We start from the raw sequence: 21970 nt of genomic DNA on the forward strand, positions 1-21970 counted from the left end.
GAAGCGTGTAATAGGTACATAGAGCGCCGAGGTGTTGTAAGCAAAAATATGATTTTTTTTTTTCAAATTTTCATTAGCTCAGCGTTGCTTTATACACAACTACGGACCCATTTATTCACGGAAGTACCGTTGCAAATGCAAAGTTTGCAATTAAACCCAAAATTTCGGTCAATGTGACGTCTTCAAGTACACGACCTACTTAGCTGACCCGGCAAATTGGAATAAAAAAAACACAAACTAGTGATGAGCGATATTGCTATTTTTGAATCATTGTGATTTTATAGTGCTATTGCGGTCGCAACAAAAAAATATGCTTTTGTAATCACCGTTCCCAAAATTATCGAAATCGCAACAAAAATTGCTACTGTGATTGCTACTCTCCGAACTGCTATTGCCACTGAACTGTGATTGCTACTCTCCGAACTGCTATCGCTACTGAACTGTGATTGCTACTGCTATTGCAACAGTGATCGAATTAGAATCAATGAACTCCTATATGTACTGTGATCGAACAAAAGCACTGAACTTCTCTACTACTGTGATCGAACTCAAATTGTCGAACTGCCATTGCGATTGTAAATCACTGCTATTTACAAAAATTGATCGCTGTTGCTATATGCGATTTTTCAATCATAGTGAAAAAAATCACCGGTAGTGAAATATCGCTCATCACTAACACAAATCCATCTTTTTGCGCACACATTAATAGCCTACTTTTAGGCATATGACACTAGTTTTTAGAATAGACGTAATACTAGCGCTTCCCAAGCTACTATAAGGTATCAAGATCTGCGGCACGTCCCAGTTCACTTACATACTATGGGGTACGAATTATTTAAGGCGAAAATGGTTAGCTGAAAACCTAAACAAATCATATTTGGTAGACTACTAATTACGACCGAGACGCTTTAGCAAAAATGTTCAGTTTTCGTGCTGCTGTAAGTTTAATTCGCATCTTTCTTGGCTTCATTTTTTTCATATTTTGTGTTTCATAGCTAATCAAATCTATACTTGCTGTGCTAATGTTTATACAATTGGCTTCGGACTCGGATATCGTTACCGTTTTCAAGCGCAAGTTTGGCAAAGATTCATTGACAGATGACAACTGTGGCTGTGGAAAATAACTGTGTGCTACTTAAAGTCTTCAGAAATTATTTAACAAACGTGTTTTTAAGTATTATAAATAAGTAAAATTGTGTGAGTTCACTTTTATTGAAATATATGAATTCAAATCTCGAACTCTCCTACTTGATATGAACGTTACATTCTTCAGGTAAGTACCCACTAATTTCTCAATAAGTTTTACTAAATTGCGAAATTTGCAGTTTCAGCATATTCAAATATTCGTGACGAGGTACGTTTTAAAACACATTTTATATGACAAAGACAATAACTTAGAGTTAGGTTAGATCTTATGGATTTCAGGAACTTAGAAAAACGTCTACAATTTATCAAACAACGGCGGAACAGTAAAGGAATTTCTAACTCGCCTTCTTCCATGTATCTTGCGATACAACTTGCGTTTGGGCAATACTCAGTTCTACTATCATCAAACTGTTGTTGATGGATAGTTTCCAACAGTAGATTATTGCCCTAAACTTCTGCCCCTGATGGATTTTCCATCTGCATACTAAGCTTCTTTGATCCAGAAAACAACTTTTTCGGGCATACGCTTATGTGTTATAGGTAAAATGGCATTAAGAATCATACTTTGTATGAACTAGTGCATAACAAATGCTGATAGATTATGATATGTGACCAGAAGAGTCAAAACATTGTAAAATGTGGTTTAGATCATACACTCTTCTAGTCAGTAAGGTAATCAATGAATAAGCTTATGTCCGTCTCGTGAACAAGATCTATGACCTTCTTATATGTTTTTTGGTTAATCGAAGAGTCCTCACTAATTTTAAATACTACCAAATACATAGTCACTAATCCTACAGTCACTTGAACTAATTGGAACTAATTTTATCTCCAAAAAATTAAATAGAGTGTTACTACTTAAACTTTGTTAATTAAATTTTCTAAGTCCACTGATTTCGCAATGTTCTGATACATAGTACATAGTTCCAATAATCCTTTCATAAAGGCTAAATCATCCCTAAACAAGCTTGGCAAGCTAAAAAGTTCGGATGAAAAGAAGATATCGCTATAAAAGTCAATCACCCATCGAGATCAAATCAGACATGGTCGGTAGCACCTTGATCTTTACCCTTATGGAGCCTAAGTACCCAGTAACTGTAATCCTAATGTATTCCTGTATGATATATAGCTAAGGAAGGTTTTATAATTATCTTAATATAGATAGTAGAGCTCTTGGTATTCGACTGATCGACTAAACGAATTAACCGAATAGGGCATTATTCGAATAATAATAGTCGGTTTGCACTATTCGGATAGTCGTCAGTCATCGACTATTCGATTAACCGCTCATTTTCGACTATTCGGTTAACCGTTCGTTGTCGACTATTCGAATAGTGCAAGTTCATTAATTTTCTTATTTTTATTGAAAAAAGTGAAACATTAAAACTAACAAAAAACTCGCTATTTTTTATGTCTGTCATACCAAAACCGTTGTTGTTTCACATGCAAAATTAAAATATGACTACTACAACACTGCGTGGTATGTTTCTTGATGTCGCTATCTATACCCCTACCCACTTGCTGCCGAATTTTTTCGGTTTTTTGCGGCATATGCCTAGTACTGCAGTAACCGGTTACTTTTTGGAACCAGCTTTTTTTTGGGACACACTCGTGGCAGTGTGGGCGGTCGGTGGGTGGGGCTTTGGGGCATTTTGGGACAAAACTTCGACGAGTGGGTAGTCGGTTTTCTGTGAATAACCGGTTTTTATGGGTCGGTCAGTGGTCGGTTTTGCTCATGCCCTTCTGCCCGAACACTTCTCAACCGATTTATACCGCACATTGTATATATCTGGAAAATATGGACATATATCTGGAAAATCAAAGGCTTTTAGACTGCAAACAATTTTTATTTATTCGAATAGTGACAGTATAACTATAGAAAACTCTAGACAATATTTCATCACGTCTACTCTGAACAGTTTTTTTCCGTTCTTTATTGAAATAGTTGGTAAACCAATAATAAATTTAATTTGTTCAATTATTTAACGGAATACTACTGAGCAATGGAATAACTGCATAGCGGTTCAATTTGATTGATGCCTCTAAAGTCACCCAATTTATCGTTGGACATTAACTAAATTTTATGGGATCCATCGTTAATACCTTACAGAAAAATTGCTTTCTCAATGTGTTCCAAGATTTTTTTTTTGCCTTAACAGATGTTTTATCAATTGAGATCATTTTCAGCATTTTAACTCAGTAATTAATTATATATTTTTTTGCCCATTCTATTATAATATAATATACATAGTTTTGTTTCGTATAGACCCCAACAGGAAGATCTCTGAGGACATGATCTTAAGAACCTAACAACGAAACAACAAATAAATCTTCATAATAAATCGGAGACTTATTTACTATACTTTAAATCGAAAAGTACTTAATAAGCAGTTCTGCGCAAACTTACTCGATTATACCGGTATTAAAAATTAATTTAAAACTTAAATTTTCAAAAAAATAAAATAACTTTCAATATAAATAAAATGTATCGTCGACAATATACCTAAATCTATTTCACATAAAGTCTTTTAATTACTTCATAAATTAAATTCGGCTCTCAGATTTTATCATTATTTAACGACGCGCATTAATCATGGTGTGTATTCTCGACTGTTGCTCTTTGAACAACTTTTCGGCATTAAAATAAGACTGAACGGTGTGGAAGTGGTTAATGTAATGAAGAAATCGAAATGTAGTTACATTTATGTATAAGAAATGGAAATTAGGGAAATTGAAATGAACTTGTTGCAGCGCAAAGAAAATCGTTAGGTGCAATAAAGAGCTGGGGATAAGAATAAAAGGTGATTAAACGTAATTTTATGGACCCTATTCGACAGAATTTAACGGAGAACATAAATCAATGCACGAGATGCAATGTGCCACCGCAGTAACGACACTACCTACCTGCAGGCATATAAAAGGAGCTGAGCCGCTTCCCTGCACACAGTTGACCACGTGAGATGGATTATGCAGCATACATTCTACTGAGTAAGCAACGAGTCTATAACATACTTCTAATAGCTATGCATTAATTAATATTCTTTGGGTTTACAGTCATCTTCTCGCTCTGCTTAACAATCCAGCCGCTGCAAGCACAGTTCGGCGGCTCAGCTGGACAGGTGTATTATACACAGCAGGGCCCACCGGGACCGCCAGGTCCACCAGGACTACCAGGCACGATAGGCAATGCGGGCCCCCGTGGTCCCACTGGTGATGCGGGACCAGTAGGAGCAATTGGACCACAAGGTGTGCCTGGGCCCGACGGACGTGATGGTTCGGCTGGTCAACAGGGCGCTCCAGGTTTACGTGGCAGACGTGGTTTTCCGGGCTCGAATGGACCACCTGGACCAGCGGGACCGCAAGGTTTTATGGGACCACCAGGACTACCTGGACCGCCGGGTTCATCAGCACGTCACATGTCGCACGACATCTATGCGGAAGATGAAGACGACTACTATGATAGTGAGTGAAATGTTGAGCGTAAAAAACAAGAAGTAATTAATATTAGAAATTAAATGTATAAATGAAACAAAATAACTAACTAACGGTGTTTTATTAGTTTGTGTGTTAAAAGCAATTTCAACCAATTTCTTCTTGTTTTCAATGCTGATTGTTTGGAGCACAAGTTAAGACAAATGAGTGCTTGGCACTTATCATGATTCTTAATCGCTTTGACTCAATAGACACACATAAAATTCAACATCAAAACATCGGCTCTGCGGTCAGTGAGCTTTCAACAGGTCAACGCCTGACCCAGTTATATTTAAATCATAACAAGCATCAACCATTAATTTATGGTGCATCACTTTGGCGTCTTTGTCAACCCTGCCAACTTGACTTACTTATTTATGAGATTCCCCGAAGCACTTCATTGGTAGCTGTGTTAGATTTTTATCACATTAGTTAGTAGGCGATGAAGCATATGGAGTAAAGGCCATTAGTATTTCGTGTGTTTCGGTATAAAAGCAAGTTCTCGAAGTTAGAAGACAACATAAGCAAAATGAATACCACAAAAGTGATACGCGAACTCGGTAAGTCACGCCTATACAAAGAAAGTTCACTAAAATTAACTTTTTTTTAATATCTCATCCACAGCCATCCTGCTGTTGCTCACTGCCAGCTCGAGCCCGCTTGTACATTCGCTTCGCGCTACACCTTTGCACTTCGGCGTAGCCCGTAATGCGGACGGTGATGGTAAACTGGTAATCTACGCACAGGATGAACAACCGACCATACAGGAACCACGTCTCGATGCGAATGCGCAGTCAAGTGAAAGTGCTAAGGACAAAGTAACGACACAAGAAAGCGAATTGGAGAAGGATAGCCGCAAATTACCCGACTATCTATACTCGAATGCGATGCCGGTGATGGATGATGAGAGCATTAAATTTATGCTGCCAGGTATCGGTTATCCCATTTACACCGGCCAAACACCTAACACAGCGGCCATAATGGACAATCGTTTGACATCGAGTGATATGCGCCGTAATTATCCTTACTATGATAATGCTTATCCACGTTGGGCGCTTACCGATCGCTTACAAGTCGGTTTCAATTTGAACGGTAATGCTGGCTTAAATTTATTGGCCTCAGCTGGTAAATTGCCTAATGGTGGCATGAATCAAGAGAATTCTGGTCTACAACCACCTGCTACCATACTGCCTGTGGCTGTGGTAGGACCGCCAGGTCCACCGGGACCACCTGGCCCACCCGGTCCACGCGGACTTACCGGCGCAACCGGACCAGTAGGCAGACCTGGCCTGCAAGGACGTACTGGCCCACCTGGACCACCAGGTCCTGCTGCACAGCAGTTATCTCATGGCTTAAATCAGAATCCAAGCATTTGGTATGCATCAAAATGAAAATTAGTAGGAATAGAGAATGGCTCAAAATCAAAAAGAGAAATGGCTCAAAATCATGGAAATATATTGAACCACAAATAAATTCTTAGTTAACTTGGAAAACGTTTTTTTTAATTTATATATCCAGTATAGTGATTGATTACTAATTACGAGGGAGGTTCGATAAGTACTTAGTATATTAAAGTAAATTGAAAACTTTGCAATATAATTTTAATTGCGAATTATTGGAAAATCGAACATATTTCGAACACTTTCGAGTACCTTTAAATAACTATACTACGCTATAAGGTAACAGAGCACTTGTTCATTAGGTTATGTAGGAACTTTGGAATAAAAAGGGAAAAATAACATAATAACATAATAAAAATTTAAAATTAAAATTAACCCTTTCGCGGACACGTCGGCATAATCCGACACAACGAATGGCTTAAATAGCACACGTCGGTATATGCCGACATAGAAAAAAATCGTATATAAACACGTCGGACATAGGCGATGTCTACTGCATTGGTTTTATATGTAGTAGCTTATTGTGTGTCACTGCAGAAGCAATCAGATTTAAGTTAGTGTCCCAATTTTGAGTAAAAATTAAATCAATAAACCATAAACCCAAAACTGAAATCGGAATTCAATTATCGGTTTTATAAGCCAAATAAATGCATGTGTCATTCTGATAACATTTACTAAATTTCGTGTGTCCGCGAAATGGTTAAAATTAAAATTAAAATTTAATTTTTTAAAAGAAAATTACAGAAAATCTAAAAAGATTTAAAACAAAAAAATAAAGAATTTAATAAAGCATAAACAATTAGATTGAGTAAAATAATAAGAGATGTTTAACGGTAATAAGTGAAATATGTATGTAATTAATTCGAAACAAGTAAGGAAAGGCTAAGTTCGGGTGCAACCGAACATTTTATACTCTCGCAATTTATTGAAGAAAATTAACCAATACATATATGCGGAATAAAGCTCACCGTATATTTGGAAAACCTATAATAAGATATATGGGAGCTAGGAGACGATACTTTTGAAAAACCTACAATGAGGTATATGGAAATGTTAATACCCGATTTTAATAACTTTTGGAACAGAGACACACTATTAGAAGAAAACAATTTCCTCTGAATAAAATTGAGATATCTGAGAGATTTACCCATATTTTCGGTTAAAATTTATCCTTAGGCGCTGAGTTCAACATGTTCGATATCTGGAGCCTTGAAAAGTTATGGTCCGTTTTCGACAATTTTTTCACAAGTGAAGCCAGAGATGATATGCACTAATTGTGTAAAGTTTTATTCCGTTATCTTCATTGGTTCCTTATGTTTACATTATAAAGTGAAGGAATAAGATGGAATTAAAAATTGAGTTATAAGGAAAGTAGTAGTGGTTGTGAACCGATTTCGCCCATTTTTTGTCCGTGTTATCAGGGTGTCAAGAAAATATTATATACCGAATTTCATTCGAATCGGTCGAGTAGTTCCTGAGATATGGCTTTTGACCCATAAGTGTGCGATGCCACGCCCATTTTCCATTTTGTAAAAAAATCTGAGTACAGCTCCCTTCTGCTATTTCTTCTGCAAAATTTAGTGTTTCTGACGTTTTTCGTTAGTTAGTTAACCCACTTTTAGTAATTTTCAACCTAACCTTTGTATGGGAGGTGGGCGTGGTTATTATCCGATTTCAACTATTTTCATGGTGTGTGGTGGGGTGTGTAAGAGAACCGACTGCAGACAGTTTGATTTATATAGCTTTATTAGTTTGCGAGTTAAATACAAATAACCGATTTGTGGTTACATCCAAATATGCCCCCTGCTAGTGCGATCCTTTATTCCAAATTTTACTTTTATATCTTCATTTATGGCTTAGTTATGACACTTTATGTGTTTTTGGTTTTCGCCATTTTGTGGGCGTGGCAATGGTCCGATTCTGCCCATTTTCGAACTTGATCTTCTTATGGTGCCAAGGAATATTTGTGGCAAGTTTCGTCAAGATATCTTAATTTTTACTCAAGTTACAGCGTGCACAGACGGACAGACGGTCAGACGGTCAGACATCCGGATTTCAAATCTACTCGTCACCCTGATCACTTTGGTATGTGACTCTATATCTAACTCTTTTAGTTTTAGGTGTTACAAACAAACAAACGTGAACAAAACTATAATACCCTCTTTAGCAACTTTTGTTGCGAGAGTATAAAAAAGTATAGTACAATAACCGTCATGGTTCTAATTGGGTAGTATAATATATTTATCTAACAATAATTGTCTTACCAGATTCCAAATTTAAGACGGCGTTCTTCTTTGATAATTTTGGGCCAATTGCCTCTCTTTCGAATGTTTTGCACAAATGAGCGAATTGCTGGCTTCCCTTCCAGACCAGACTTCTATTATTGTATATATTTATAAATTTTCAAATCTTAAAATGCAGCACACTATTACACAAATTTTCATTAAAATAATTAAAACTAATCGCAAACCAAGCTTGAATCGACAAAATACTAAATATGAAAAATGAATGTAAATCGTTTAAAAGTATGACTAATCACAGTATAAACAGCAGAGAACCTTTTCGTGGATGAATAGGGAGGAGCCACATCGAATTTGGATCACTTAATTTTAATAATAAATAACAAAAACTAAAAAAACATATTATATCTCATATAACGCGAAGTAATTGTGCAAAAAAATAATAGTTGGATCGTCTTATTGGTAATAAAACATACAAAAATTCCTTTTTTAAAAAACTCTCTATTACAATAGTTGCTCGTTACATTTAAGGGTTTAAATATTTTTTTTATGAAATAAATAATAGTTTAACTGCATTATTGGTTAATTACAAAAAACAATTATAATGAAATAGATCAGTTTTAAAAAAGATTATCAAGATTATAAAAGGTCTAAAATCGAACTACCCTATGTGGTGAAAATCTCAGAACCTATGTGGTGAAAATCTCAAAACTCTATTTAAGGTTCTAAGTTTGCCGTCGGCCTAAAGCAAAGAAATAATCTACTATTAGAACAGAAGAAAGTAAGTGTTCGCATGAATCAGATATTCAAATCTTGCGTAACTAATTGTAATAAATAATTGGAAATAGAACAATATTAATAAAATACGTGATCGCATCTAATAAGTGAAAAACTGTAAGTGAGACTTATAATTTATTGAATATTAAAAGTACACTGTGCATCAAAGCAAATATGACATTATAGGAAAATTTCTAATGGCCTTGAAAATACTCGACTCACAGTGAAAATGGTTCACCCAAGTCTTATAACTGCGAAAAAATATGCAAAAGTAATATAAAGCAAAAAATTTAAATAAGGTTCATAACTGCCTTCCCTAAATAAAAGCGTTGGCGGACATTTTTTTTTCCGCTCAGCGTTAACGTCGATGCGCCATCCCTAAATAAAAGCGGCAACTTTACGTCAAATATCAAAATGTTTACTTGAATTGTTGTTGTGAAATTTTATTGAATAGAGAAACTTCGTTTTTCGCAGCCAACTTTACTTCTGAACGCTCTGTCAAAATAGAAAATTTCATCCGCTCAACGTCGCCGTCGCGTTATTTCGGTATGCGCCATACAAACTGACGCTTTTATTTAGGGAAGGCAGTAAGTTTACTTTATTCACAATATAAATACAACAAAAAATGTTTTTAATTCAATTAAATTTTTCTTTAAAATAAGCATTAAACAAAATAGACAAAAAAAATCATGTCACAGTGAAAATAACATTTATATATGCTCCCTGTTGGTCAAGCTTTGACAACTAGCAGTCTGTTAATGGTTAATGTTAATGTTAATGGTTAATCTTAAATGAGCTGATTTTGGTTGTTATTAAGTTAAATTTTTAATTTGGATGGCCTTGTGATTTGTTAATATTTATAGAGAATGCAAGACGAATCGAAAATTGAAATTGTTTAAACTGAAACGGCATATCGGTTGGGATCATCGGGAACTTTGCTTTTTACTTGCCACAATGATGGCAAAGATTTATACATTTCAATAAATTCACTCAGAAATTTTTTATTGTCCATTCTACTTTTCCGAGCACGTCTGTTCCGTCAGAAATTACTACGATTATGAGCTATTTCGCCAAACACCACCATACACGACAGAAAAGTTCGCAGAAACATGACATAACGGGAATGTTCGGGGAAATGTTCGTGTCGTGTATTTTTTGCGCTTTAGGCTGCGTGCAGTGATAAGCGATAAGAGCAGCGACAAGAGCATAGCGTCGAGTTATAGTTTTGTATGGTGTGCATAACAGAGCTGCGATAAGAGCGTAAATTGCATTTGCAATTTATGTTTTGTATAGTGAACAGCTAAAAAAATGAGTGATTCTGAAGAAGAAAATATTTTGTTGTTGACATCTACTGCTGCATATTATCATATGCATAATACTGAGGGGACAAAACGCTCGTTTTCGGCGCATCCTATAAATCAAGAAAGGCAAAATTTCGGAGAATTTCATCATCTTTATTGTAGCTTGAGACAGGATCCAAAAAAGTTTTTGAATACAGTAATACCCCGGACTTACGCGATAGGTGGGTCCGAGCGGTTGCCGTGTAAGTCGAATTCGCGTAAGTCGGGGTTCAACGTTGCATATAAATACATATAAAGTTTGTTTAATCGGGACCAGAGTTTAAAGAAAACAATAATTTAGAAGAAAAATGTTTAATAAGTGTAGGATAATCAAAAAATTTTACATTGTTATGAATAAAGTAAGCTAAACCGAAGTTATTTTGATGTCGAAGGCTTCATATATTCTAACAGTATTGCCTGACGAGTTAAATTTGTCTTCTTTTCACGTAAAATTTCCTCGTAGCATACCAGTAATTTTTTTATCCCTCGTTTTGTAGTAGAAATGCGTTCTTCATTAGAATAAATTTTTTCTAAAATTTGTAACCCCTTTTCAATTGAATTGAGCCCTTCTGTTAAGTTTGCAATTGTCATTTGATTTACCGATTCAACTGGGTCTAGCGAATCAGTTTGGTCAATATCTTGCTCATACTTACGCATTTCTATAACCTCGTCAATTGTTAGCTCTTGATTGTGTGAATCTAGCAATTCTTGAACGTCATCATTATCGACCTCTAAATTTAATTGCTTGGCGATATCGACCACTTCTTCTATTATGCTATCGATTTGTTCAGGATCTGAAATGGTTTCTCCTTGGGTTTCAGAGGTGAAAAAAAATGGACACAGTTTTTTCCAGACACCATTGAGAGTTTTTTGTGAAACCTCATTCCAAGATTGTCCAATAATTCTTACAGCATCTAAAACATTGAATTGCTTCCAAAAGTCTTTAACAGAAAGCTCATTGTTTTGTCTCATAGCTTCATGTAGATGTGCAAATGACCGCCTTGTGTAGTAAGCTTTAAATGTTTTAATGACTCCCTGGTCCATTGGTTGAAGCAAGCTGGTAGTGTTTGGTGGCAAAAATACAACTTCCACACGTGGATCGAAATTAATTAGAGTTGCGGGAGGATGACCTGGCGCATTGTCAATTAGTAGCATCACTTTAAATGGGATTTCTTTTAATCGGCAGTAACGTTCGACTTCAGGAATAAAATGATAGCCAAACCAGTCTTCAAAAAGAGAAGCTGTCACCCAAGCTTTTGCATTAGACTTCCAAATGACAGGCAAACCAGCTTTAGATTTATTTTTTAAGGCTCTTGGATTTTCTGAGCGATAAACTAAGAGAGGTTTTAATTTACAATCTCCAGCTGCATTCGCACCAACCATCACTGTTAATCGATCCTTGGCGGCTTTAAAACCTGGAAAAGTTTTCTCTTCACGCGCAATAAAAGTTCTTTTAGGCATTTTCTTCCAAAAAAGACCTGTTTCATCTACGTTGAAAATAGTTTGACTAGTGTAGCCACCTTCATCTATCATTGTTTTGAGTTTTTCTGGATAGAGAGATGCAGTTTCTTTATCAGCGCTTGCCGCTTCTCCACTCTCTGCGATGCTATGCCAATTACAACGACTCTTAAATCGGCTGAACCAGCCGTTACTAGCTTTAAACACTTCATTTTCAGCCGCCTCCCCAGCTTCTTCTTTTAGTTTTTCAAAAATCTGCTTTGCTTGAAAGCACACTGTATTTTGATCAACAGGACAATTTTTCACTCTTACTTGATTATCACACCATGACTGTAGCAATGTTTCCATCTGTGCGATAATACCGTGACGCTTACGGATGATACTTGAATTCAAAGATTGAGAGTCTTTCACAGCGGTCATAATTTTTTCTTTACCTTTTACAACCGTTCGGACTGTTGATTCCGGTAGGTCAAATTTCTTTGCCAATTCACAAATTTTCATTTTTGCTTCAAAGTCTTTAATTATATTCAGTTTACACTCCAAAGACAGTGTTTTTCTTTTCTTGTTAGGCTCAAATGACTCATTTTTCGTTCTTTTAGACGACATAATTAGAAATTATAAGTAAAACGCACTGCGCACTTAAAACAATTTCACGCGGAACACGTTTAAACCTATCGCAAATTGAACACTGAGTGGGCGGAGGGAGAGAGCCGATGCGCGAGTTAATACCTTCACCTATATATACAACGTGAACATTCAAACAAAGGGAGATAACATCATGCCACAAAAATCTACAGCAAATATCATGCCACCTAAAACAACGAATCACAGCACGCCACGCTACATCAGTATAAAGCTATAAATACAGTGTATCGGACGCACTGTGTGTTCTTCAACTTAGTTTAATATAAACCATAGACATAGTTAGATGTATTTTATAATACCTTTATATTAAATAAAGAGAAACCCAGGAGTAATATCCTGGTAAAATATATATTTTAGAATTGCCTAAATAGCATTCTTAATTCCCGCGGCAATCAAAATGAAAAACCGCGTATCTTCGAATTCGCGTAAAACGGGGTAGCGTAGGTCGGGGTATTATTGTACATGAGAATGACAAGCGATACATTCGATTACATTCTGTCTCAAATTTCGGATCGACTGCAGCAAGGCTGGCGAAATTACCAAATTTTTGGGTTAATCCATTCATGTGTCAGCTGCGATACCTTTATTCGGTATAGTATTTTATCCGATGAAGACATATTTTTCACAAGAGGCAATAAACTTAAAAAAACAAAGATCTTCATCTTAATTCTTATTAAGTCTTCCGTGTCCATCATCGATAAGAGCGAAGAAATTACTGACCTACAATTTCTACGCTCTTATCGATGATAGCCAGCAAAGAGTGAGTTCGCGCGCTGCTCCGACATGCACACTTGTATTAAATTACATGTATCAATGTAAGACGCTTCGCTCTTATCGACGCTCTTATCACTTATCGCAGCTCCGAAATGCACGCAGCCTTATTTAGTTTATGTCATTTACATCTGTATTCGTGGCCGCCAAAACTGCTTGCTCAACCATTTACCTTTGATTTGATTTGTGGTTTGAGATTTGAATATTTTTCTTAGGTGGAGAAATACTTAAATCTGTTTAAAAATAATTTTGTATAATGAATAATGAGGTATCCGCATACTCTCCTGCACGAATTCAACTAGATAACTTTGTTGTTGCTTTCAGACGAGCAGCGCCTAAAGATAGCGAGCAGAATTATCATACATCAACAAACATATTGGTCTGGTAGAAGTACGCCTTAACATTAAGCTTTCGCTTCAATTAAAGTGCAAGGAGACAGAGTTCAAGATATATTCCCTTGGACAGATTATCTACTACAACAGTTTTATTTAGTATTTTAAAACACGTTCTTGCAATTTCTTTAGGACTGTACCTTATTTTTCTTCAATCGCTTACGTGAAGTAAAGAAATCAGCTTCTCAATATATGCAACCGAATAAGATAATTAAAGGAACGATTCGGCAAACTATTTTTCCATTCACAAAATTATTCATTAAAAATTTGAAGAAAAAAACATATGTATGTACACAAATGAGGCAATATTGCTACCCATGATATTGGTAAATATCTTCTACTATATAAAAATTTTGAACAGTTTCGGATTATACTATTTCGAAAAAAAAAACATTAACACAAAAAAAACATAGTTTAATGCCTAAGACAGACATATGGTTTCTGTACTACGATATGTACTACAATAAAAGCTCAAGAAACCATATACCAGCATAGTGACACACATTTAGTATTGTACTATGTTTACATCCATCAGCTGCTACAAATAAATTCAAGCAAAATATAATTATGAATAACAGGCAGGGAAATTGATCCTGACTTAGTTATAATTTCAAGCAATCTTATATTATTGTCCAATATAATTATTACATATTTTTCACATCATTTTTTTTCAAATTTTGTTTTTTTGATTTCAATTAATTTTGAATTTATTTTATTTTCTGTATGTCAAAATGTGAGAAAAGATATGATTGTGACAGAAGAGCTTAAAGCTTTCGATGTGTTCAATGCAATCCATTGTAGTACATTTCACAACACCACAAAATTTCAATGGTTTCTAGAACTCTATTGTAGTACGGAACACCATTTGCTTTCAAACAAAATTCGGAACACCGGTGATACATACATGGTTTCTGAAGTATGTACAACATGTCACTCAGGGATAGTATAGCTTTCTAACGGTGAAAGAATTTTTCAAATCGGTTCAGTAGTTTCGGAGCCTATTAAGAAGTGGCTAAAAAAACGACTGCAGAAAGTTTGGTTTATATAGCTCTATTGGTTTCCGAGATATATACAAATAACCGATTTGGGGGCGGGGCCACGCCTACCTCACCAAAAAAATTACATCCAAATATGCCCCTTCATAGTGCGATCCGTCATACCAAATTTTATTTCCATAGCTTTATTTATGGCTTAGTTATGGCACATTATGTGTTTTCGGTTTTCGCCATTTTGTGGGCGTGGCAGTGGTCCGATTTTGCTCATTTTCGAAAGCAACCTTCCAAGAAATAAGTGTGCCAAGTTTCATCAAGCTATCTTAATTTTTACTCAAGTTACAGCTTGCACAGACGGACGGACGGACGGACGGACAGACAGACATCCGGATTTGAACTCCACTCTTCACCCTGATCACTTTGGTATATATAACCCTATATCTAACTCGTTTAGTTTTGGATGTTACAAACAACCGTTATGTGAACAAAACTATAATACTCTCTTTAGCAACTTTTGTTGCGAGAGTATAAAAATGAATTGCTGTTCGTTTGTGCCGCAAAAAAACGGGAACGGCCAAACCGATCTGGCTAATTTTAGTCTTGAAATATTCGTTGAAGGCCATAAAAAGATTAGAAAGTGAGTAAATATGGAAAAATTGCGAGGAAGATAATAATAAGAGAATTTTATTCGAGTTGACAAGAAAAATATAAAAACCGAAAACAAAAAAAAGTAATATTTTGAAGGTTATCATTGTTGCTTTGTTAAAATATTTTTTTATTATTATTCAATTGTATAAGGTTGTGTCGATAGACCAAAACAATTTGTAACAAGTAAGGAAAGGCTAAGTTCGGGTGCAACCGAACATTTTATACTCTCGCAATTTATAGCTATATTTTTATTAAGATAACACACAATTTGACATATATATTCGCCATAGAGTCCAATAGAAAATCATCATATATAGTATATGAGGGCTGATGTAATTCCAGAACCAATTTCACTCATTTTCACCTGTTAGTAGGCAAACAAACGGCGCATTCGGCCTTGAAATTACTCCTAAATTGCAAATGAACGAAATACCTGTCAGCAAAATCGCCAAAAATAGCGCTATAACGAAGATTTTCCAAATATTCAAGAAGTCGCTGGAGGTACTGCACAGGACTTTAAAAGATCTTGATTGTCGATGAACGTTTTTGGTGGAGCCAAGATTCTGTTAGCAGGTGAATTACGCCAGACTCTTCCAATTATTCCTAGATCAACTGTTACTGACGGGCTAATCGCATGCCAAAAAATCATTTCATTTGTGGCGACACATAAAGAATCGCCAATTAACAACTAACATATGAGTGTTTTTCCAACAATATCAAATTGCGATTGTAGAAGCAGTTAGAAATGGTAGGGTCGCCATTTCCAACAGATTTCTGTCACTTCATTGACTCGAAAGAGAAGTTTTCCTGACATGAAACCTCAATATGATAACCATAAATGACTGATTAAATGACCTATATATATATATATAATTGACGTAGGAACCGCTTTAAGCGATTATAGCCGAATCCACCAGAGCGCGCCACTCATTCCTCCTTTTTGCTTTTTGGCGCCAACTGGAAACACCAAGTGAAGCCAGGTCCCTTTGCACTTGGTCCTTCCACCGGAGTGGAGGTCGTCCTCTTCCGTGGCTTCCTCCAGCGGGTACTGCATCGAATACTTTCAGAGCTGGAGTGTTTTCTTCCATCCGTACAACATGACCTAGCCAGTGTAGCCGCTGTCTTTTTATTCGCTGAACTATGTCAATGTCGTCGTATAAATCGTACAGCTCATCGTTCCTTCGTCTGCGGTATTCGCCGTTGCCAATGTTTAGAGGACCATAAATCTTGCGCAAAACCTTTCTCTCGAAAACCCCAAGAGTCGTCTCATTAGCGCCATACATCAGGACGGGAATAATGAGCGACTTATAGAGTTTGATTTTGGTTCGTCGAGAGAGGACTTTACTTTTCAATTGCCTACTCAGTCCAAAGTAGCACCTGTTGGCAAGAGTGATTCTGCGTTTGATTTCAAGGCTGACATTGTTGGTGTTGTTAATGCTGCTTCCCAGATATACGCAATTATCTACAACTTCAAAGTTATGACTGTCAACAGTGACGTGGGAGCCAAGACGCGAGTGCGCTGACTGTTTGTTTGATGACAGGAGATATTTCGTCTTGTCCTCATTCACCACCAGACCCATACGCTTTGCTTCTTTATCTAGTCTGGAAAGCGCAGAACAAACGGCGCGGTTGTTGCTTCCGTTGATGTCAATATCATCAGCATACGCCAGGAGCTGTACACTCTTGTAGAAGATTGTACCCTCTCTATTTAGCTCTGCAGCTCGTATTATTTTTTCCAGCAATAGATTGAAGAAGTCGCACGATAGTGAGTCACCCTGTCTGAAGCCTCGTTTGGTATAGAACGGCTCGGAGAGGTCCCTCCCGATCCTGACGGAGCTTTTGGTGTTGCTCAACGTCAACTTACACAGCCGTATTAGTTTTGCGGGAATACCAAATTCAGACATCGCGGCATAAAGGCAGCTCCTTTTCGTGCTATCGAAGGCAGCTTTAAAATCGATGAAAAGATGGTGAGTATCGATTCTTCTCTCTCGGGTCTTTTCCAAGATTTGGCGCATGGTGAATATCTGGTCCATTGTAGATTTTCCAGGTCTAAAGCCACACTGATAAGGTGCAATCAGTTCGTTGACGGTGGGCTTTAGTCTTTCACACAATACGCTCGACAAAACCTTATATGCGATATTGAGGAGACTTATACCACGGTATTTGACGCTGTGGGATTGTGGGGTCTCCCTTCTTATGGATTGGGCAGAGCACACTAAGATTCCAATCGTCAGGCATGCTTTCTTCTGACCATATTCTACAAAGAAGCTGATGCATGCACCTTATCAGTTCTTCGCCGCCGTATTTGAATAGCTCGGCCGGTAATCCATCGGTCGCTTTGTTGTTCTTCAAGCGGGTAATTGCTATTCGAATTTCTTCATGGTCGGGTAGTGGAACATCTATTCCATCGTCATCGATTGGAATCACTTTGCAATTAAAAGTAGTGTGAGTTGTCATCATGCTGCGTAACATAAATCAATATCGAGTAATCAATATCGTCACCGAAGCCAAGATTGGACCAAATTAATTTAATGTATACCTTAGCCACAAAAACGTGTGGGCGGGTCTGCTAGTATATATATAAATTAAATAATAAATACAACTGAAAAACCAATTTAATATCATTCCTATTTGCCTTATTGTAAGCCAAAATCTCAGTTTATTCTTTCTTTTCTCGTCCTTCTTTTTTCTTTTATAACTAACAACTTTAATTCTGCAATTCAAACTTACATATACAGTGGAACTTCCCTAACTCGAATCACCATAATGCTCAAACAAACTTCGTGTTATAGAAATTTCATTAAAACATAATTTTTTCAAAAGGCTGTTAGTTATAGTTTTACCCACAGTTTTAGTTATTTACTTCGCAAAAGGTTTAATTGAAATACATTAAAACATGTATTCTGTAATTTTGTTTGTTGCACATGGCTATTGTTTGACTATTGACGTCTGTATCTCATGCTTTTGTTACACGATTTATGAAATCTATAAGTGTAAAGTGTAATATCATATTTTTTATTCGCCTCCATACGATATAGAGAGACTCTTTTAAAATCCTGCCTCGATAGTAAAATTTGAAATTTTGTATAATCGACCAGGTCGAAAAGTTCGATTTATGGAAGGAAATTTGTATGAAATTTGGCTTCTAAACGCTATTGCCAATTTAAGAGTTCGAGTTATGGAGATCTTCGACTTATAGAAGTTCGAGTTATGAAAGTTCCACTGTATTTCAGCTATTTAATATTTAAATACAAATAACTTACTTTTTATCCATTATATTAATGGACTCTCTTAGCAACTTTGTTGGGAGAGTATAACGATAGAACAATATATTGCTAAATAAAAATCACTTTGTTATATAAATGTATAATTCTCAATATACATTTTGATTTACGGTGATTAATTTTTTTAGATAGTTAAATTTTAAACAATTTTCACTGCCGAAAAATTAATCTAATTTATTTGCTTATAGTGATAGAGACAACAGTGTAAACAGCAGGCAACAAAACAAGTAGAAGGAACCCATAAAGCATATACAAACACGACACCTGTGGATTGTAAAATATCGCAGTATTGGGGTGTTTTCAAAAACAGGAACATGAGCTGCTTATTAAATTTCGATGCAGTAAACCAGTTAATGGGCAAACTCCGCCTCTTTTTCTGGTGCAAGGCAAACTCGTCTCACATAAGCCAAGAAGAAATACTAACAGATGTGGCAAAATCAACTCTCATACCAACGGCTTTTGTCAAATTAGAACACGATGGCAACTTACACGAAATAAGAGTCATGATTAACACATCCCGAAAAGTGACTGCAATTGCTGAAGAGCTGGTACAAAAATTGAAGCTACCAATCACATACGTTAAATCTTCTCCTATTTATAAAATCACAATAAGATCAAAAACAGATCCGGACTGGACTATCGAAATTAACAGTGTCAGTAGAAATGAATTACCGAAACAGCCATATGATGATAATAGAAGTGGCGAAATCGTCAACGAATTTGACCACTTACCTCTGGCCGACCCACACTTCTACAATACCGCTAAAGTAATGATGGAACTAGGAGCAGACGTATACTCTCGGCTTATAAAACCCGAATTTTTTAAATCCCAGAACGGAAACTTTATTGCACAGGACACCGCACTCGGTTTCATTGTAACTGGTACAAATGAGGTTTAACCCCAAACTTCATATTACAAAGCTTTCGGCATGTTTAATCCAAATAAAAATACAAATAAATTATGAAAAATCGCCCTTCTCTAGTACAGGGGGAGAATAATGCTAAGCACAAACAACCGCCACACTATTATAATACATACAGCATACTAAATAAATAGTTGATTTCTTTTTAAATAATCAAACCATGGAAATGTAACAAAATACATACATACATATACATCAAACCATGGAAATGTAACAAAATACATACATACATACATATATATAAATTGTACTATATAATCCTTATTATTAAAAAATACATTGATTAAATATGCATAAACTTTGTCTTATAAAAAAAATTACTTAAAATCATCACAATAATGATGTAAAAATATGTTTAATATTTACATACATATGTATTTATGTGAAAATTAAAAAGCGTTGCGCATAACCCGCTCCACCCTAAATTGAATATACTCATGTAATAGCATTTTCGCACATTAAATAATTGCTCAACTAACCGGCCTTTGCACGATTAAAGCGCTGATTTAGAAAGATTTATCAGTCCAAAAGGAAAATGTAAAATTAAACATATGTATATTTTTGAATCATAGAAACTAAACAAAATAGTTGATTTTGACATTACGAATTAAAGCACTTTTTACATATTGTTTTGAATTGTCGACATAATTCAATTACCCAGCAAGTCATGGGTACTGAAACTCCGACACATTCAAAGAAATTTTAATAACACCACTACATACACACATACACAACAAAGGGTAAAATGTGCATAAACATTTAACTCAACTCTTCTCTCATACAGCACCCTGAATGATAGAAAGAAACAACCAAAGTTCTCGTGTGTTTGAACAAGTTTTGTTTTGAGCTATATCATGGCTGCTTGTGAACTATTATTTTGCGTGTTTTATTTAATTCAGTGATCTGCAGCCTAATTAAAGTATAAATTATTGAAGCACGCATTTTTAAATAAGTAAAACGTAAAATAAAAGTTTTCTAAGGCCAAAATATGGAATTGAAGAGGGTGATACAGTAATACTTCATTGCACTATCAATACGAAGCTCGCAATAGAATGGCGAAACCATTGAATACGTAAATAATTTTTGATTATAATAAAATTATCTTACCTTAAATTCTAATTAATTTTCCACACAGATATTTCAAACCTCATATGGCGCGTTAAAGGTACGCAAACTTATTGGTGTCACTTATTGTAGCAGCGTAGAACTTTCGAAGCGATGGAATATGTGCTGCAAGCAAATCCAAAACTATGGACGCAAACGCTGCTACATGGAACACAAATCATTCACACACCAGATATTATGTTTAATGTCAGTTTTTTGCATGCAATTAAACCTTTTGGTCAACACAAGCACGAGAATTGGAACGACATGGTTTAGGTGCTTTTGAAACAGTTTATTATCACGATGTGTGTCAACTGGGTTTTGCCAATGAGCTAGAAGGCAAAGCAGTTTCAGTATCTTTGAGCTTACCGGCACTTGGCCGTGCTATTAGCAGCTAAAACACAGAAATTAAAGGGTAAATTTAAGTGAATGTTTGTGCTCATAGAAATTTAAAAACTTTTTGTATCTTTAATTAGGAGGACTTTTTTGATTCATTTTCACCTTGTATTGAGGAATCATAACGTTGTTGTATCGCTTTACAAGGACATAAATTCACCGAAATTAGTTCAATGGAAATACTACAGCAAGAGCATGGATGTTAAGACTTGAACGGTGCCGTGTTAGATTTAGAATTCCTGAAACATAAGGTAATTATTACCAACTTTTATTACAAACTTTATAAAAATTCAAATATTACTTTATATTTTATAGAAACCCTCCTCCCAGATGAATCTTGTACTAGTGAAATTAATGAGATCTTATAAATTAATGAGATCTTATAAAAACTCCGAAAGAAACCAAAAGAGTCCTCACATAATGTGCGCAGCTTACACTTCCAGCCCGCACGGGGTATCTGAGATTTGCCACTCTTCCTCCAGCCTTTGTCCGATAGCAAAAATTGTTCAACTATTCCATTCTTTATACATATTTATATAGTGTAGTACGATGATATATGTATAAAGTAAATATAATAATAAACACCTAAATTGCATGATATTTTCAATAAATATGTAATATAATTAATGAGTTTGTTATTAAATTCTCATTTGGGATTTTGGTAGAACTAACCGAAAACAGAAGGTATAGTTTCTGGGCTTTTGTGGGTCGCAGTACTGAAAGTTCACGTGGAGTTTTGGTTCGCAGTTTTGGTTCGCAGTTTTGGGTCTTTCACCCGTGATTGTACCAATACCATTCCCCAAATTGTGCAAGAGGTATATATACATTGCTAAATGATGAATGTAATGTCCAAGAAAGGGATGAACGATACACAATAGTTTCGGGTACTTTTGTCAATTCGCCCTTAAGAATGGCATAGAAACTTTCATTGAAACTGCGGGTACCGCTCCCTGGCATTTCGCCGGAGAATTCGCCGGTACCTG

The 21970-nt window shown here is 35.9% G+C and overlaps 4 protein-coding genes and 1 long non-coding RNA gene across 5 annotated transcripts; 4 read left to right on the forward strand and 1 right to left on the reverse strand.

Annotated features, from left to right (window-relative positions):
• The first annotated feature begins 472 nt into the window (after window positions 1-472).
• LOC105210486 (collagen alpha-1(I) chain-like) lies at window positions 473-4965 on the forward strand. The gene is made up of 6 exons (XM_054229243.1): window positions 473-938; window positions 996-1273; window positions 1326-1354; window positions 3413-4134; window positions 4201-4640; window positions 4706-4965. The coding sequence occupies exons 4-5, from the start codon at window positions 4107-4109 to the stop codon at window positions 4614-4616; spliced, it is 444 nt and encodes a 147-aa protein (XP_054085218.1). The 5' UTR covers window positions 473-938; window positions 996-1273; window positions 1326-1354; window positions 3413-4106; the 3' UTR covers window positions 4617-4640; window positions 4706-4965.
• Window positions 4966-4997: 32 nt separating this feature from the next.
• Window positions 4998-6060, forward strand: LOC105210484 (uncharacterized). Its single transcript, XM_011181485.3, has 2 exons — window positions 4998-5177; window positions 5242-6060. Exons 1-2 carry the CDS (start codon window positions 5147-5149, stop codon window positions 6006-6008), a joined length of 798 nt encoding a protein of 265 aa, XP_011179787.2. The 5' UTR covers window positions 4998-5146; the 3' UTR covers window positions 6009-6060.
• Window positions 6061-9009: 2949 nt separating this feature from the next.
• Window positions 9010-19772, forward strand: LOC128921478 (uncharacterized). Its single transcript, XM_054229245.1, has 2 exons — window positions 9010-9151; window positions 18753-19772. Exon 2 carries the CDS (start codon window positions 18879-18881, stop codon window positions 19461-19463), a length of 585 nt encoding a protein of 194 aa, XP_054085220.1. The 5' UTR covers window positions 9010-9151; window positions 18753-18878; the 3' UTR covers window positions 19464-19772.
• On the reverse strand, window positions 10135-13943 carry LOC128921477 (tigger transposable element-derived protein 1-like). The gene is made up of 2 exons (XM_054229244.1): window positions 11883-13943; window positions 10135-11852 (listed from the first exon to the last, which is right to left on the reverse strand). Exons 1-2 carry the CDS (start codon window positions 12436-12438, stop codon window positions 10750-10752), a joined length of 1659 nt encoding a protein of 552 aa, XP_054085219.1. The 5' UTR covers window positions 12439-13943; the 3' UTR covers window positions 10135-10749.
• Window positions 19773-20007: 235 nt separating the features above from the next.
• On the forward strand, window positions 20008-21494 carry LOC128921479 (uncharacterized). Its single transcript, XR_008470917.1, has 4 exons — window positions 20008-20559; window positions 20623-21006; window positions 21068-21238; window positions 21303-21494. It is a non-coding gene; the product is annotated as an uncharacterized LOC128921479 (long non-coding RNA).
• The last annotated feature ends 476 nt before the right edge of the window (window positions 21495-21970 follow it).

The sequence above is a fragment of the Zeugodacus cucurbitae genome, chromosome 4 (genome assembly GCF_028554725.1).
Source record: "Zeugodacus cucurbitae isolate PBARC_wt_2022May chromosome 4, idZeuCucr1.2, whole genome shotgun sequence".
Lineage (NCBI taxonomy): Eukaryota > Metazoa > Arthropoda > Insecta > Diptera > Tephritidae > Zeugodacus > Zeugodacus cucurbitae.